Here is a 17,253-nt window from a genome sequence, read left to right as displayed (position 1 = left end):
CAATTACACAAGCACACACACATTCACACACAGGCTAGGATCCATGGGCCCACTCACCTACTGGGTCTCACAGTGATGTCACATTTTCAGGGTCTGCATAGAGTTCAGGGGGAGGCAGGATGAGCATGTCGGATATGTCCGTGATTAATTCCTCTGTGGGACGAGTCTCAGGCCTGTTGGGAGACAGTCAATGTTGATATCTCAATGTCTCTCTCCCTTCCTACCTCTCGCTTGATCTTCGCTTAACAGGCTCATACATACACTCCCTCTCGAAGAGACAGTCCTGCTGGTCTATGTCTGGTCTGCCTCCTGCTCACGCACAAAAATAACCTTTCTCTCTCTCTTTATCTCACTCTCTCTTTCTCTGCAGGTCCTTATAAAAACCCTCAAACACAAACTTCCAGAACTCGTCTGTCAACTGGTTGCACAACATGCCCTGAATTTCTGTGTGTTTGTGTTGCAATGTTACTTACGAAGAAACAGTTTCTTCCTCCACAAGTGTGTGACCTGAAAATATAACCAGGAAAAGCGTTATGTTTAAAAAGTGTGATTCTCCCAGGTTGCAAAGAATCTGAACACTTCAGTCTTAATATTTTACTTACTGGCCTCCTCTTTAGTGCTGTAGTTGGATTGAAACATGGAAAGAGATTTAGTTCACAGACACGTGTGTGTGTGTGTGTGTGTGTGTGTGTGTGTGTGTGTGTGTGTGTGTGTGTGTGTGTGTGTGTGTGTGTGTGTGTGTGTGTGTGTGTGTGTGTGTGTGTGTGTGTGTGTGTGTGTGTGCGGTGGGTGGGTACATCTTTCACACCTGGTAGTCGGCTCCTCCGCCACAGGTTTGGGGGAGTGGAAGAATGTGGTCAATTTCTGAAGTGCTTCATGCTTCGGGCTGAAAAACAACAGCCCAGGCAGACAACTTTTTGAGTTTAGCAGGATGAACGACTGGCTGACTGACTGACAGGTGAAAAGACCAACAAAGTTCTATAAGAGAGTTGGAAGCTAGGTATACTTACTGCATAGAAGGCTCCTGTGTGCTGATGTCACTGTGACTGTGCTGGTGGACTGCACTTAGCTCCTTCTTCCCTAAAAGGCCACAATCCATAAACAACTTCGGAAAAACACACTTCACAGCACTAAAAGGAATATATGATAATGACATCAACACACAAATACTTCTTGATGTTCAGTTTTAAGTCCCCCGATAAACAATGACTATTTGCTGTAATCAAATGCAGTTCAATGCATACACTGTATCCTGTCAGAAGGCGCTGCCTGTTACATCTAGTATAAACTAGCCTTATCTATAGCTATTGTTTACTCTATGACTCCCCCAAGCTCAGATAAGGGGAGGCGCGAATTTAAAATATACTGTAGCCGTCACAGCCTTATGGGTCAATATCAGACTTGGATTTATTTGATTACTGTCTTACCGAAGTCTGGCATGGAGTGTGTTCTTGTGTGGCCCCTGTAAGTGAACAACCAATACCAATTAGACTTACGTTCGTTCATGCACACAATAAACACACACGCACACACACACACACACACACACACACACACACACACACACACACACACACACACACACACACACACACACACACACACACACACACACACACACACACACACACACACACACACACAGGTATGGACGGTGTGGGCTCACTGGGGAGTGAAGGGCTCTACTGAGTTTGTGGGTGTGAGAGGGTCCTCGTCATCACCGGTCCACTCCTCGCTGTCGTCAGTGACTACACACGCACACACACACATAGACACACAGTCAAACACACATACAGAGACACACATTCATTTTTACTATGGGGTTCAGGGTTCAACAGAACCGACTTTAAAATAGGATTTTGAAGTTAGGACACTTACAGCTTCCTGTAGAATCTGGGGAATGGTTTGAACGCCTAAGGAAAAATAGGCAAAATAGACAAAAATGTATCAAAGTGAGACCCTGTAATGAACCTTTGGAATGGTAGCACTCTCCCTTTCATTGTGCTCATGTACTCACCTGTTGCTCATGATGGAGGCCGCCCCATCCAGGACGCTGTTGCTGCTGCTGTCGGGGTATGAGGTGGCGGCTCTCTTTCCCATCTGCATCATCTCCTGGATATCCAGCTCCACGTGGTCCACTGATATGTAACCGTCTGAGAGAAAACCCGTCCTGGGAGCATTAGCATTCAGGCCATGATGTGCAGCAAAGGAGTGTCTACCACTAAACCATAGCATGTTAAGGTAATGCCACTGAGCTGAAGAAATTAGTTTGATGCTTTTAATAGTGCAATACCTTTGAATACATTTGTTTTGCAGATTTCATGTTACTCACAGGTGCAGCTATTGTTCCGGGCGAGCCATTTCCCCTTGGGGCACTTGGTTGTTCGGATGATGCTGATGTTCTCACCCCTTTCGACTGGCAAGTCATTTTTGCGGCCCTTCGTCGTCACAGTTACCGTTGCCTGGTACATAGCCTCCTCCTGGCCTGTGATCTAAACCAGTGAGGATGGGGGAGAAGGCTTTATGTGTTGTATAGTGAAGGGTCGACAGTGAATGGCATGCTAATAACCAAGAGATTATTCATAATACAAATATGCAATATTTCCTGTCAAGTCAGACTTTATGATGAGAAGACCACCTTCACATGCACAGTATTTATTTTATTGTGTGCTATCAAAATATATGCTAGGCTTTTAAGTTCAAACATGTAGAACAGTATTCTATTGGAAACCACATTGGAGATATTCGAGATAATAGCATTGTCATTTAGGTAAAATTCCGGTTTGCTAAAGTCTACTTGTTCTGAAATAGTTAACCAAAGAATTGGCCACACATTAGCTCATTCTTTTTTATTGCTAGCAATGCTAACACATCAACAGAAAACAAAGACAGATGAGGCCAAATACCACAGAGTAGAGAGAGAATGTGTGAGCCTCCATCTGTCTGAGCATGAACAGCGTGTAAGCGGTGAGCCTGACTTCCAAAGCAAGAGGAATGAATTCAGACAGGTCTGTTCTCCTCAACCACTCCCGCCTCGCTCTAGCAGTTGTCCTCCCCCATGTCTCTAACTCCCGGTTGGCCTCCCCCTCTGTCTCTCTTTATCGGTCGTCTTCCCCTCCATCTCTCGTTTGGTCGGCCTCCCCCTTGTCTCTCTATCTTGGTCGTCCTATCCCTTGTCTCTCTATCGGTCGTCCTCCCCCTCTTATCTCTCAGTCGTCCTCCCCCTTGTCTCTCTCTCTAAGTCGTCCTCCTCCTTTTCTCTCTCTATCGGTGGTCCTCCCCTCGTCTTTCTCTCTCATCGTCCTCCCCCTTGTCTCTCTCATCGTCCTCCCCCTTGTCTCTCTCATCGTCCTCCCCCTTGTCTCTCTCATCGTCCTCTCCCTTGTCTCTCTCTCTTGGACGTCCTCCCCCTTGTCTCTCTCATCGTCCTCCCCCTTGTCTCTCTCTCTTGGTCGTCCTCCTCCTTGACTCTCTCTCATCGTCCTCCCCCTTGTCTCTCATCGTCCTCTCCCTTGTCTCTCTCTTGGTCGTCCTCCTCCTTGACTCTCTCATCGTCCTCCCCCTTGTCTCTCTCATCGTCCTCCCCCTTGTCTCTCTCATCGTCCTCTCCCTTGTCTCTCTCTTGGTCGTCCTCCTTGACTCTCTCATCGTCCTCCCCCTTGTCTCTCTCATCGTCCTCCCCCTTGTCTCTCTCTCTTGGACGTCCTCCTCCTTGACTCTCTCATCGTCCTCCCCCATGTCTCTCTCTCTTGGTCATCCTCCTCCTTGACTCTCTCTCTTGGTCGTCCTCCTCCTTGACTCTCTCTCATCGTCCTCCCCCTTGTCTCTCTCATCATCCTCCCCCTTGTCTCTCTCTCTTGGTCATCCTCCCCCTTGTCTCTCTCATCGTCCTCCCCCTTGTCTCTCTCTCTTGGTCGTCCTCCCCCTTGACTCTCTCATCGTCCTCCCCCTTGTCTCTCTCTCTTGGTCGTCCTCCCTTTTGTCTTTCTATCGGTCATCCTCCCCCTCCGTCTCTCTCTGTGTCCTAAAACAACACAACTCACGTTGAACTTCTTCTTCACGTCGTTCTCCTTCTTCTCCTTCTCCTTCTGCTCCCGCTTCTCTCTTTCTTTCTGCTCCTTCAGCTCCTTCTTCTCCTTCTCCAGCCGCTGCTTCACCTTCTTCTTCCGCTCTTTCTCGTCAGGCCCATCAGATGCAGCCTTTTTGTCTGAAGGTGTCCTGAAGCTGAGTCGATCGAGAGAGAGAGAGAGAGAGAGAGAGAGAGAGAGAGAGAGAGAGAGAGAGAGAGAGAGAGAGAGGATTTTCATGATGCAGGACATTATAATGGGATAATAGGATGTGGGTGTGGCTGCGGGGAACATAACAAGGGTGTTGCTAATGGAGATAGAAGGCCAGTCACTGAGTTGGCTACAAAGCTGTGACAGCAGAAATGGGTCAGACTCAGACGTGTGGGCCTTACTTGCCAAGACGGCCAAGCTTGCTCTTCTCTTCGTTCTGTGAAAGGAGAATGGAGATAAGGATATGTGCTAAGCCCTGCCTCATTTCAATTACAAAACACACACACACACACACACACACACACACACACACACACACACACACACACACACACACACACACACACACACACACACACACACACACACACACACACACACACACACACACACACACAAACTCACACACATAAATGCATGCACACACACAAACATACACACATCCTCACCCAGAAAAGCACACGCATGCACACAAACACACGTTTAAACATATCTACTGTACATTAATCAGAGAATGTGTATAGAAACTTAATTAAAAGTTGCAAGTAATGCGCTCTGTATTGGCATCCTGCTTACTGTTGGCTGTTGGGTCTCATCATATGGATCTGTTGAAAGGGGATGAATACATGAATAATATATTAAAACGTTGTCTTCTTGCCATGATCCATAGGCACATTACGTATTATAGATCACATTTATTTTGGGCTAGACAGAGTAAGGCGATTGAATATTTAAAGGTATTCAAATTGCCACTCTGACACATGAAAACTGAGGACTTTTATAGTGTAAATGCCTTACATCCAAACCCTAAATTTGAATTCAATCCATACATGAACTACCTCTGCAGGCTTCCCCTAAGAAAGGTTATTTTGGTGGTTGCTATGACGTCATTCATGTCTGCACTGACCTAGGAAACAGGTTACTATCAATTTAGCAGTCGACAAGTTTTGATAGTTTGAAGTCTGAAATCTGAAGTCTGATATGTTTTATATTTGACTTATCTTTTATAGCAATACTATTAGACCTGACTACTACACTATTTAACATACCTCTCATAGTTAGGAACTTGACCAAAGTCTGAAATCTGGTTTATTTGAATTTGATAGCTACACTATTTGTCTTAATTTGGTTGATGATTTTGGACCCGAGGCTAATAATAATACTCCTTGACAAAAAGCTGATGTTTGGTGGCTTGGAATTAAATTGAAAGAGTCCTTACTCTTTGGTGGTCCTTTGCGCTTTTTAGTTCCCTCCACCTTCACTTTCTTCTTTGTGGCAGACACGTTGACGTCTTCATAGAAGTTCTCGGAATTCTCCAATACACTGTTATTTGCTTGCAACCTTGGTGAGCCACAAATGTAGAGAAACAGAAGTAAAAGCCAAGGACTCAAATTCAAATATAGAATCAAATCAATAACTCAAATGTCCAATCATTGACTCAATGGGGGCGTAAGCTTACATTGAAGTCGGTCGATTATCCTGAGTGCTATGGGCAGATGAATCAAACACATCCTGACTTTGCTCCTCTTCTGGAATCTCCCGGAATCTTGGCGCTTCAAACTCTGATGCCAATGCTCCGTAGTCCTCATAGGCTGAGTTAACGTTGTTTGGAAGTGGGTTTCCGGGATTGTGGCTGTTTGGAGTACTGTAGTCCTCGTTTCCCCAGGCATACTCAGATGGCTGAGGAGAGTGGGGCTCGGGGGAGTGTGTGTCCTCAAACTCTGGGAGGCCTTCGCTGGTTTCTTCTTGTTCCCAGGAATCCGGAGTCAGGATCTCTTTCACTAAAGGGAGACGCAGGTGACCGCAGTGAGAATCGTATTAAACACATAACACATTATGTAAAGCAGAGACAGCTCTGTCTTGTACGTGCTGTTTGGAGAGCAGTCAGAGACTTTATTTTTATTTTTTATTTCCCATTACTAAAATTCAAAATATCAGCCCAAACAAATATAAGCGTTCTTATAGTGTAAAAGTTGAATTTCTGGCAGCAGAAGATAGTGCTTAATTTTATCGTAGCCAGCCACACAAACTGCCTGTACATTATAGGAAATAGCTTGTGTACGTGAATTATGTTGACATATTTACCCTCCAGGGGCGGAGACAAGTAGGGAGTCAGATTGACACTGGGGGGCCTGGCGGGTTTTAGTGGAGGGGTTCCAAGAACCTGGGGGTCAGGGAGGGCCCTTCTGGGCGGAGGCGGAGGGACCACCATGAGCTCTGGCATCACGTCAGGACCCTCTTCAGACGTACCTTGCGACACAAAACATACCTTGTTACATACATTCATTTACAAAGAGGTTTCAACAGGCAAAGAGGGAACAATACGTGAGATAAGCCAAGCTAAATTTTTCAATGGGCAAGAAGCCTAAGCAGTCAAACACAATGAAATGAGTTGACGTCTTTCACCTCACTTCCACAGACATTTTGTCATCCAACAAATATCCTCCTGCTGTGGTAAGGTATACAAAAGCAAATCAAGATCATAGAGAGTTCCTCTACAGCTGCAACAAACTTCTGATAATGTCACCACACAAACATGCTCCAAATGTCCACCAATAGTATCATACATTCAAGTCCCCTGCCTCAAAAATCCTGCAACGTGCTAACCCACAGCTGGCTAGCTTGTTTGGTCAGTTTGTCTCAATCCAGTCAATGTTCATTCCTACTACGTTATTTTTGACAACTGTTGTATTCAACTGTTGTATGTTGCATTCAAATATCTGGTGTGTGAAACCAGGTCAGACCATTTAATTCCTTGAAAACATAAATTTCTATCTAAACTTCTTGACCTTTGTTAGACGTTTATCCGGAAAAACATACTTATATGTTATATACTGTGTTCAAATTAACAAGCAAATGTATACAACAGACACCCACATCCCCCCACCCCCCCCCCCCCCCCCCCCCCCCCAGCCTTCCCCCCAAACACACGCAATTCAAGACTATAGACTATCATTAGTGTCGACAGCACCACACTGGCAAAAGCCTTATCTTATTATTAAATGTGCAATTGCATTATGCAATACTTACACACATTAAAACTGAAATACAGAAGGCAGTGATTAAAGTGAGGCAGCTGGTTAAAATACATCGAGCTGTGATCACGACTCATCTCAGAAAGTCTTCAGTTCCACGTTCACATTACAGGCATGTTCGGCATTCCTCCTAACAGCCCCGCCTTCTGCTCGTCGTTTCTGGTGCATAAGAAGTATCTAGGTGATGTTATGCATTGTCTCCCTATTTAAATATTTGGACAAAAAAACACTCCTGACTTAGGACCTCCTGGCAACCACTGCTGTGCGCATACCACATTTCAGTTTGCAGTTCAAACGCTGATACGTGTCTATGTGTGTGTGCACCTCGCCAGCTGTACAGGTATGTTAGTAATATTGAGTGGAGAGAGAGCATACCATTGTAAAATAGTATTTTCGACGATTACGAGAAGTGGAACCAAAATGAAACAAGAACATACGGTGACAGACTGAGGATGAAGTGAAATAGAGCAAGGCGCAGAGAGACAGAGGAAGAACGAGAGGGATTAGCGGGGGGGTCCATCGGCTTTCTTCTGTACATACTGTTCACAAAACCGTTTACGTGGGCTGCTTGAGGGTTCCTTTGATCCTCATAGTCCAGTGGTGGCAGATCAACAAGGCTGTCTGGGGGAGGGAATCCTTCTGGAGTTGGGTTCATTAGATTTGAAGTGCAGGGACTGTGGAGGAACAATGGACAAGTGCAAGATTATTCAGCATTATTCATTAGCGTGGCTCATTAGCAAGATAAGACAATGAGGGTATGCAGGTGAAACTACCCCTTCAACAATCTAAACAAAGGGCACCAAACAATACCACTGCAAAAGTAATCTTGAATCCAGAAGTCCTACTTTGCTAGCAGATGGCAGAACTTCTCTTTGTTACAGAGATAAATTCCACAGATCAAAATTCCATTCCTGTGAGAGGGAATTTTAATTGAATCAAACTTTAGATCCATACTGTCAATTCACACAGTGTACGATTTGTAAAGATTTACTATTTTTTACAGTTTACTACTACGGCCGAGTTTGCGATGTCTGTTTATCGTCAATTACGCGCCTACGGATCCCCGCTTCCAGCCAAAGGAATGGGCGGAACGAATATGAAGCGAAAGCCAGCGTTGAGCTCGTCTGCCAACAGACTTAAGATGAATCTAAAAGGGTGCTTGAGACATATAGTTCACCTGGCAGCCTTCCTGCGAGCTTTCTCCAGGGCTTGGAGGATCCTCTGGTCCGCCGGAGTGGTCTTCTTCCCGGGGGCCTTCCCCGCCCGCTCCAGGGCCGAGGACAGCGCATATCCCGGACGGTCCATTTTGGGAGATGCCGAGAGGGGCAGGGCGTCGTCAGCGTTGGCCGTGATGGGGAGCTCCTCCCCGTTGTGGTCAACCTCCACCCCTGCTCTGGCGGAGATCTGCCCCGATCCGAGCGGTGGGGTGCTGGGGCTGGAGGGGGCCGGGCTGGGGGCGGCCACGGAGCTGAGCAAGGGGCTGTTTTGTACGGAGTTACGGACTGGGGAGGGTGTGGCAGATCTGTGGCTGGCTGAAACAGGCGCGGCGGGGGCGGGCTCCACCTCTGATAGAGTTTCTGTCTCTTGCCAGGGAGCCGTGTGCATTGCTGGGACATTGTCTGTGAGGGAGGCATAGGAGGGGCCGCTGGGAGGAGCGATAGGGATAAAGTTGGGTGGCATGAGGGCTGCCATGGGGTTGTACTCGGGGACTGTGGCGGGGGGCAGCGTGTGCGCTGCAGCCGGGGCTCCTACAGAGGGGAGGGAGCCACTCGGGACCAGTGGAGCCAGTCCACTGTGGACGTCCGGGCTGGGGGAGTCGAGAATGGGTTCAATGTCCATCGACCCTCTCTTGGAGATCTTCTTGAAGCCTGGGAAGGTCATCTTCCTGAGGGTGCCTTTTGGTGGAGGCGAGGCGGGCACCAGCTCACTGGACTCTTTGGATCTGAAATGAAGCAGCCCCTTCTTGTCTTTCCCGCTCTTCGGCTTGGGCGGGTCTTTATCCTCCACGTCCTGCTTCTCTTTGCTCCCCTTCGTGGACTTTCTGTCCTTATCACTGCCGGCTTTGGACTTATCGTCGCTCTTCTCCTTGGTCTTGGTCAGCGGTATCAGGGGCTTCCGGCTGTCCTTCTTGTCCCCCTTGAAGACTACCCTGGGGGCCCCCGCCATCCTGGTGTCTAAGTTGATGGAGGTGAGAATGGAGGGCCGGGCCCCTGCCGGCAGGTGGTGGGTGGGACTCTGGGGAGGGGGGACGTTCTGGGGTTTCTCTGGGAGGACAGGTCTGTTTCTGGGTTGCCTCAGGAGTATTTCCTCATCCTGGAACTTAGCCCTCAGGGCGTTGAAGTCCATTGTGTCCTCCTGCTTGAGGGGAGCAGTAGGCAGAAAGGGCAAATTCGCAGTAATTGTAAATATAAAGTGATAGTAGACATTGTATTACATTGTATTACTTACAATTGTTATTGTTAGTTAAAAGTGATTTTGATTTCTTCCAGTTATAAAATGGAAGAAATCTGACTGTCTTTATGTTCTTTCATAGGTTATCAAAACCACCATTAGTAATAGACTCCCAATTGCTCTCTCTCTCACACACACACAGACATACACACACACACACACACACACACACACACACACACACACACACACACACACACACACACACACACACACACACACACACACACACACACACACACACACACACCGGATTAAAATATTGTTTTTATATTTGTTTTGTTTGGTTATCTATTGCCTCACAACAAAAAGAAAACAAACACAACGATTAAAACGTATTTTTAACCTAATCTACAGATCAGTAGGATATCAAACAGTCATGTCGTAAAGCATTACATAGTGTCGTTTTTGAGAAGTTTTCAATAGAATCAATCGTACCTGATCCATTGCGCTTCAGGTCGTCAGGTGTTTATTTAAGACAACTCCACTGATATTCTCATTTGCCTCTCATTCTGGATCCAACGATTATTTCCTCTTGGTAAAAAAATAATAATATATCGCTGCAACAACTACGATGTAAATGATTGAACGATATATCGTTTCTCATCTACTTGAAGTCTGGAAGAATAACACAAACATCAGCGTCCTGTGCTGTGCTATGGGCTCATCGCGTTCAGGTTTCGATGTGAGAAAGAAGTTGATGCGCATATCCGTCCTTACCTTGCCGAAACACTCAGTCTCGTCCAACAAGTCTTGTCCCGGTGGAGGATTTAATGCCTCATACCTTAATCGACAGCTCCCGGACTGGTTTTTACCTTCAGGAATGTGGCTTGTCTGGCACAGCGTGTGCCACGAATGTGAGTCAGGCTTCGTAGGTGTGTGTGGCAGGCCTCCCGAGTAGGAACGTATTTTAAAACTATTTACTAACCTACAACAGTAGAGATTTCCATCGGTGAACACAAGATGTAGCCTTTACAAATAGCTCAAGGATATCCGTCGAGTGGGCTGTCTCTTTGGAATTGAAACGGATATGTTTGAGTTACTTATACCGAAATCCTTTATAAATATGATAAATGATACTGTAGCTGATACCTTACATTCCAGGCTATTGACACATACCTCACTGCTAATCAAGAGGGTATTCACACACACGCGCACGCACACACGCGCACACACACACACACACACACACACACACACACACACACACACACACACACACACACACACACACACACACACACACACACACACTAACTTATAGAACAGGCTAACAGCTAAATACTTGTTCTGTGGGACCTTTAAGGGGAGCAGAGGGCCTGTGTACTATGGTTCTAGCTTATGGAGAACATATAGGACCGTTCCCATTGGTTGATGAAACCCCTCGGTATCAATGGCCTGATGAGGGCTGTGTCCTGTGAATTTCTGACATTTCAAACAGATTTTCCCCAGGTTAATTGTTAACCGTTTCACCTTTAAAATATCATGTTATCCACACATACGCATGCACACATGTACATACATAGGATGCCGTGAATAAACTAACTCTGGACTGTTAATATTGCTGTGCTAACTGTGTTTATGCATCCTGCAGGGAGGCGCTGGTATGGAAATAAGACAGAGGAAGGGAATGGCCTGGCTGGGCATTCAGCTGCTAATTAAGCATATGGCATGTTGCATTAGAGGCTGTCAGAGCAGCACTTCGGAGACATGACAGCTCATTAAAGCAGGCTTGAGTTACAACACAATAGTGTGCCCCCGCCTTGCTTTCAAACACACAGGGGTCACCTCTGCCAGACACTAACCATTAGTCTCTCTCTCTCTCCCTCTCACTCTGTCTCTCACGCATGTAAATAACTACTCTAGAGGAGTAAAATAAAGTGTGGGTAGACATATTAGTCATTTGGGATGTGTTTATTTGCAACAGTAATACATTGTGGAATACGTAAGATCAAAACAAAAGAGAAAAAAAGCAAAATCATCTAAAAATCCACTGTAGGATGCATCATATTCATAATGATAAAAAAATGACGTGTCAATTTTGACGCTTAAGAAACCGTTAGCTGAGGTAAAAGTTAAAACAGGGTCTAGAAATGTTACGGACTCAAAAACAACGCTTTCCCTTTTTAAATCCATTTCACTTTTCGCTCAATCATTTTGTTTGTTAATCAAGATAATCAACACCAAAAGGAATAAGTCCAAAAATTCAAAATAAATAAAAGAGAAATCAAATGAGGCAGCGGACTGGAGGCTATAAAATAAGGAGTCACTGGCTTCGAGTTGAGGCCTGGATGCAGATGTTCTGGAACCAGAGAGACGGATAGCCCAGCGGTGGGGATGTACCAACGAACGACTAACACCCCCCCCGGTGAGACGCTCATGTACAGCAGGGTCGCTGGACTCAGGAATGGGACGCTACGAGGTGGGCGGACCGGGCGGGGGGTTGAATCAGGTAATGAGGTTGGAGCAGCTAGGTGTGACAGAGCGGGGGAGAGGGTTCTACACGTGATGGGACGTAGAGCAGGGGAGGGGGTTCTACAAGTCACATGGCGAAGCGGCTGCTGTCACATGAGCAGTCATGCTAACTTTGATACACCGGTGCAGTGTAGGGGGTAATGGGACCTTATGTTGGGCAACAAAGGGTTAAGACGAGAAACAATGGTGTTGTGTGAAACGAGGCTCAGGGGACTGAAGCCAGGGGTGAGGGTTGGGGGAGGGGGCGCTTTGAGACAGGACCCGGAAACATAAGTAGAAGACGAACGTTGATATTGCTTGGGTAAAATCTATAAAGAATTTGCATAACGGAAGCCTTCCTATTTTATAGCACAGAAGTCCGCTGGACCAAATGATTATTGTTATCATTATTTACAAAATGAGCTTGGCAAACCATGGATCAGATGCCTTAAAGCCATGTACATTTTATAACTCCTATAGAGCTGCCCCCGGTGGCCGGATTTGACTTATAAAATAAAAAATAATTTTTTTGTCTTCATTTATTTGTTCATTTCTTTTTCATTTGTATTGTACAAAAGCTATAGAGAGTGAACAGTTCAATCACAGAATCAGTTCGATTTGCAACATCCATGTCTTCAAAGATCCCATTCTGTAGCACGTCTAGTCCTCTGGCCTGTGTCCAGCTGGCCACTTACACATGTTTGGCCAATCAAATGTTTGCGTGTGTGTCAAGTGGTATTTTGATAGGTGTATATGTAGTAGTGTCTGATTTTATTATTTGAATGTGTGTGTTTGTCCGGGTGTCTGATTCACGTATATGTATGTCTTTCTGGGTCTTCGTGGGTGTAGGAGTGTTGAACACCAACATATTGGCTCTGAACCCACACACGTCCCCTGTACCTGTCTGTAAGTGCATGTCTATGTATGGAAGTGTATGTATTTGTATGTGTCTCGCTCCAGTTGTCTTTTTCTGCATATTGATCCAGCAGACACTCACATGTATGGGGAAAAAACGAAACAAAAAAACGCCCGACCAATCAGGTGGAGGGATCTTCCAAGCAGAAGCAGTAGATTTGTCCTGGTAGGCCCATTAGAATCTAGCTCCTCCACTGGATCTCTGCTACACGCATTAATTCATTTGCGTGTACATAAAATATGGTCGCTCTTATACCTTCCAGTCTCAGTGTGTGTTTATGAGTTGAGTAGTGTAGTCTGTGTTTGCCGCGCACATGCACGCATACACACACACACACACACACACACACACACACACACACACACGCATAGGTGGATGGATGAGGCGTCGATCTGGCCACAACTCTGGTATGGGAAATGTCAGAGGTGGAGGAGGAAGAAGAGGCGTAGGAGGAGGAGCGAGTAAGAGAGAGAAGCAAAGAGAGAAGGGGAGGGCTGGATGGGTGTAGGTGGAGCAGGTCTGTCTGTAAGTGTTGGCCCTTGGTATTGGTACAGATTGAGGAGCAGGAGGGAAGAGCATTTGGTGACAGATCTCATATAAGAGGAATCAACCATAGGTCTTTCTATCGCTCTCGCTAACTCTCTCTGTCCTTTACAGGGAGAGCGAGGGCAGCCGAGATGAGGAGGAGGAGGAGAAGGAGGAGGCGGAGGAGGAGATGAAGGTACGTGGGCTAGAGGAGCTTTCTCTGGGGAGGTTGTTAGACATTGGAGAGGAGGAATGGCAGTGGTACCGTGCAGGGGCAGAGTCTGGCTTTACACACTCCCACACCCACCCACACACACACAGACACACACACTTGCACAAGCACATACACGCACACACTGAAGGTTTCTGTTGGTTTGCCAATTGCTGGTCTGGTTCTGACGTCTCTTGTAGCTTTTTTATTTTTTCCCTTTGTTGACCTGGGCATAGAGCGGGTCCTTCCATTTCTGGGGGAAAAAGCATGACAACAGCATTAGAAAAAAACCTTGAATATACACAGAGTCACAGAGTCGAGTAGGTCTACTCGACTTCACATTAACTCACAGAAAGCAATGTGGTTATTATATTATTATTATTATTATTATTATTATTATTATTATTATATTATATATTTTTATATATAAGTGGTTATATTGTTTCAACTTAGCTACCAATGCTAGGCCTAATATCCTCCTGATCAATTAAAATATCTTATTAGCTTGCATTTCTACTCTGGCCAGCAGGTGGCAGTAGAAGACTGGCGTCGGTTTTCTCAAAAGTTATCGCTCAGTTCATCGGTGCCCATGTAGAGCTCTCAGAGAACAACAGACCCTTCGCTCATAAAATCTAATGTCTGTATGTCTGTGGCTGCGTGTGTAATTGGTATTGAGTTTCTATGTGTGGTTGCTTGCCATTGTGTGTGTGTGTGTGTGTGTGTGTGTGTGTGTGTGTGTGTGTGTGTGTGTGTGTGTCACATTGTGAGAATGGAGGAGCATGTGCCAACATATTGGTATCTGTGTCGTGTGCGCAGTGATGCATTTCCATCCGCGTTCCCTCTTCATTCTGTCTATCCTGTGCCTTATGAATCAGTGACAGGCGAGAAACAAGCTGCCTAGTAACACCAGTTTGTGACTCACTGCGTCTATTCTTTACTCGAAACCAAGCTAGCTGAAAACCGCGCTTGACAATGCAAACCCCTGCAATCGGAGCACATACGACTTAAGTAATCATGGGTGTGATTATCATACCCATAATTACCAGCCGATCAATCTGCCACCATCACAGGTGGATTGGAGGCTCATGACTGGTGATATGATGATTTCCGGAAGACCTCTCTTTCTCCCTATGAGGCCCAGATTGCTAAGAGTATAGCCTGGTCTGTTTACAGGTCGTTCAGACCTGAAAACCTTAAAATCGTATTTAAGAAAATTGTACTGCAAATGGAGTTAGTTCCTTAAAGGTCCCCTGAACCTTTACCCGTATCATTCAATATATTATGTTTTTTTCTCAGGCTTAGCACTGATTCTACACCTTTATGTTAATATCACTGTATCATTCTATGAATATGTAAATTGGAAAACGCCCCCATGCTAGTGCTTGAATGCAAAAAACAATTCCCTCTAACAAACATCAGCAACATGTTCTTATAAAAAAATTCAAAAATAAACAATGGAATGTTTTGAGGGAGTGCAGGACTTTCCAAGATCAGCGTCCTTGTCCAAGTTAATCACATTTTATTTGGTGAATCGAGTAGTACAATGACAAACTATTCAATCATCCTTGAACCAAAGACTTTTGAAGAATTACTAACTTTCAAGTCTTTTGCATTATTTTTGCACAGTAGACACTTCTTGAATCAATGTGCGGCATGACATGACCACCAAAACCAAAGCGGTTCTGCAGACCTATTCTCATTTAGAGAGTTAAAGTTCATGCTATATCGGAGTGATGCTCAAACCCAAAAAAAGCTGTTGGAGCTGAAGGGTAGTTATGGTGGCATTTCGAGAGGCTTGCCAGACCAGACAGTCAGCAGAAAGGAGACGCCAGCACCACTGAGTGACTGAGAGAAAGAAGGGTGACAGAGAGATGCTGAGAGCAGCAGTGACAAGGCCAAGCATTCCCAGAGCGCCCAAGCTCACTATCCGGCACTGCGCCTCTACATCATTCAGTCCACGCTGCCAACGGTGCTGGAGGAGGTGATGGAGGAGGGGGAGGAGGAGATTATGGAGACGGAGGAGGTGGGAAAAGGAGGGGGATGAGGAGGTGGAAGAGTAGCGGGTGGAGTTGGCTGTGGTTGAGGTGGTGGAGGAGATGAGGGTGGAGGTGGTGGAAGAAAGGGGGAGGAGACGTAGTTGGGGGAGAAGGGGGGGAGGGGCGGAGCCGTTGGAGGAGAAGGTGGAGGGAGTGGAGGCAGAGGTGGTGGAGGAGGCGAAGGCAGAGTTGGTGTAGGATAATGTGATGGATGAGGAGTGAGTTGAGAATGAGGTGAAAGAGGAAGAGGAGGAGGAAATGGAGCAGTATGTGGATGAGGAGGGGGAGGGGGTAGAGGCAGGTGGTGGAGGTGGACGTTTGAGTTGTAAGAGCAGGTGGAGGTTAAGGTAGTTGAGAATGGGCTGGAGATTGAGGTTGAGTAAGAGGAGGAGGGAGTGGAGGAGCAGTTAGTGGAGAGGGAGGTGGTGGAGGAGAAGGGGCTCGAGAATGATTTAGAGTAGGGGTCTTCAAAGTTTTCCAGGCCAAGGACCCCCAAACTGATCGAGCGATGGAGCGGGGACCCCCTACTTATGTATTGTATACAATTGTGTTTTTTCTTAAACTGGTCCTATAGTGCCATGCATAAATGTACCTTGTTATTTTGCATTCAATACTAAGATATTCAAATAATACACAGGTTCATATATTCATGCTTTTATTTTAAACATGTGCAAGGTACATTGAGTAGGGTGGCCATGCAACTGCCATTCATAAACATAACATAACATAATAAACTGATACCTGCCAAGATCACCAATGTCTGTCAATTGCATGTAATCGTACAAAAAAGCTATTCAAATTGACATTTTTAAAACATAAATGTGGAAACGAAAATTTGTGATGCATGTTAGTGTCATTTAGTGACTGATTCGCGTCTTCCTTAACACTCTGCAAGTGGTCCGGTAACTTATCAACCCCAGCGTGTCCGGATGCTAAGCGGCGTTAACGTCTTTGGCGGACAATTTCTCTGCTGATCGCTTATTTTCCCGATAATGACCGGCGTTCTGTACATTATCCCTTACATAACAGCATTCTCTCTCTCCCATCAGTCTTGTCTGTGCACTTTCATCCAAATACGTATTGTTTGCGGCGGAGGAGGGGGTAGATATGAAGACCGGACGAGAAACTGACGTTGCTGTGCTGTCCTTCTTAATTGAAGGAGCAGGCAGAGAAAAGCTCTCTCCTGCTAGAGTGCTCGGTCCAGATGTGTCAGGTATGCGCGAGAGATATACAAACATACGGTTACCACTTTTGTAAATGCCATATATACAGTACATTCGGATCGCATGATAGGAATAGATCAATTCCGATTAGAAATCAGATCAGAAGTGTCCAAGTAAACGCGGCT

General features: G+C 45.9%; 2 protein-coding genes across 5 annotated transcripts in view; both read right to left on the bottom strand.

The window, feature by feature from the left end:
- Window positions 1-57: 57 nt before the first annotated feature.
- Window positions 58-10,476, bottom strand: LOC130392755 (uncharacterized). The gene is made up of 19 exons (XM_056603260.1): window positions 10,202-10,476; window positions 8,490-9,667; window positions 7,853-7,986; window positions 6,363-6,527; window positions 5,737-6,058; window positions 5,497-5,618; window positions 4,854-4,882; window positions 4,460-4,494; window positions 4,044-4,224; window positions 2,333-2,492; window positions 2,018-2,153; window positions 1,879-1,913; window positions 1,667-1,748; window positions 1,428-1,462; window positions 1,011-1,080; window positions 809-886; window positions 603-619; window positions 474-507; window positions 58-173 (listed from the first exon to the last, which is right to left on the bottom strand). Exons 1-19 carry the CDS (start codon window positions 10,208-10,210, stop codon window positions 68-70), a joined length of 2,928 nt encoding a protein of 975 aa, XP_056459235.1. The 5' UTR covers window positions 10,211-10,476; the 3' UTR covers window positions 58-67.
- A 1,198-nt stretch (window positions 10,477-11,674) lies between these two features.
- The window catches only part of dab1a (DAB adaptor protein 1a), a 157,758-nt gene continuing 152,179 nt past the window's right edge, over window positions 11,675-17,253 (bottom strand). For all 4 annotated transcript variants that reach the window (XM_056604545.1, XM_056604546.1, XM_056604547.1 and 1 more), the window contains one exon: window positions 11,675-14,122. In XM_056604545.1, the coding sequence (XP_056460520.1) occupies window positions 14,075-14,122 (48 nt within the window). In that variant the 3' untranslated portion in view covers window positions 11,675-14,074. The remainder of the gene's footprint in view (window positions 14,123-17,253) is intronic.

The sequence above is a fragment of the Gadus chalcogrammus genome, chromosome 12, assembly GCF_026213295.1.
Source record: "Gadus chalcogrammus isolate NIFS_2021 chromosome 12, NIFS_Gcha_1.0, whole genome shotgun sequence".
Taxonomy (NCBI): domain Eukaryota; kingdom Metazoa; phylum Chordata; class Actinopteri; order Gadiformes; family Gadidae; genus Gadus; species Gadus chalcogrammus.
Note: the sequence above shows the minus strand (reverse complement) of the source record. Positions and strands in the feature narration are given on the sequence as shown.

Coding starts and splice junctions, on each gene's coding strand:
- LOC130392755 (XM_056603260.1), bottom strand. Junction 4,883..5,496: donor GCGCAAAGGACCACCAAAGA/GTAAGGACTCTT, acceptor CCCTTTCAACAG/ATCCATATGATGAGACCCAA. Junction 4,495..4,853: donor ATGAGACCCAACAGCCAACA/GTAAGCAGGATG, acceptor CTCCTTTCACAG/AACGAAGAGAAGAGCAAGCT.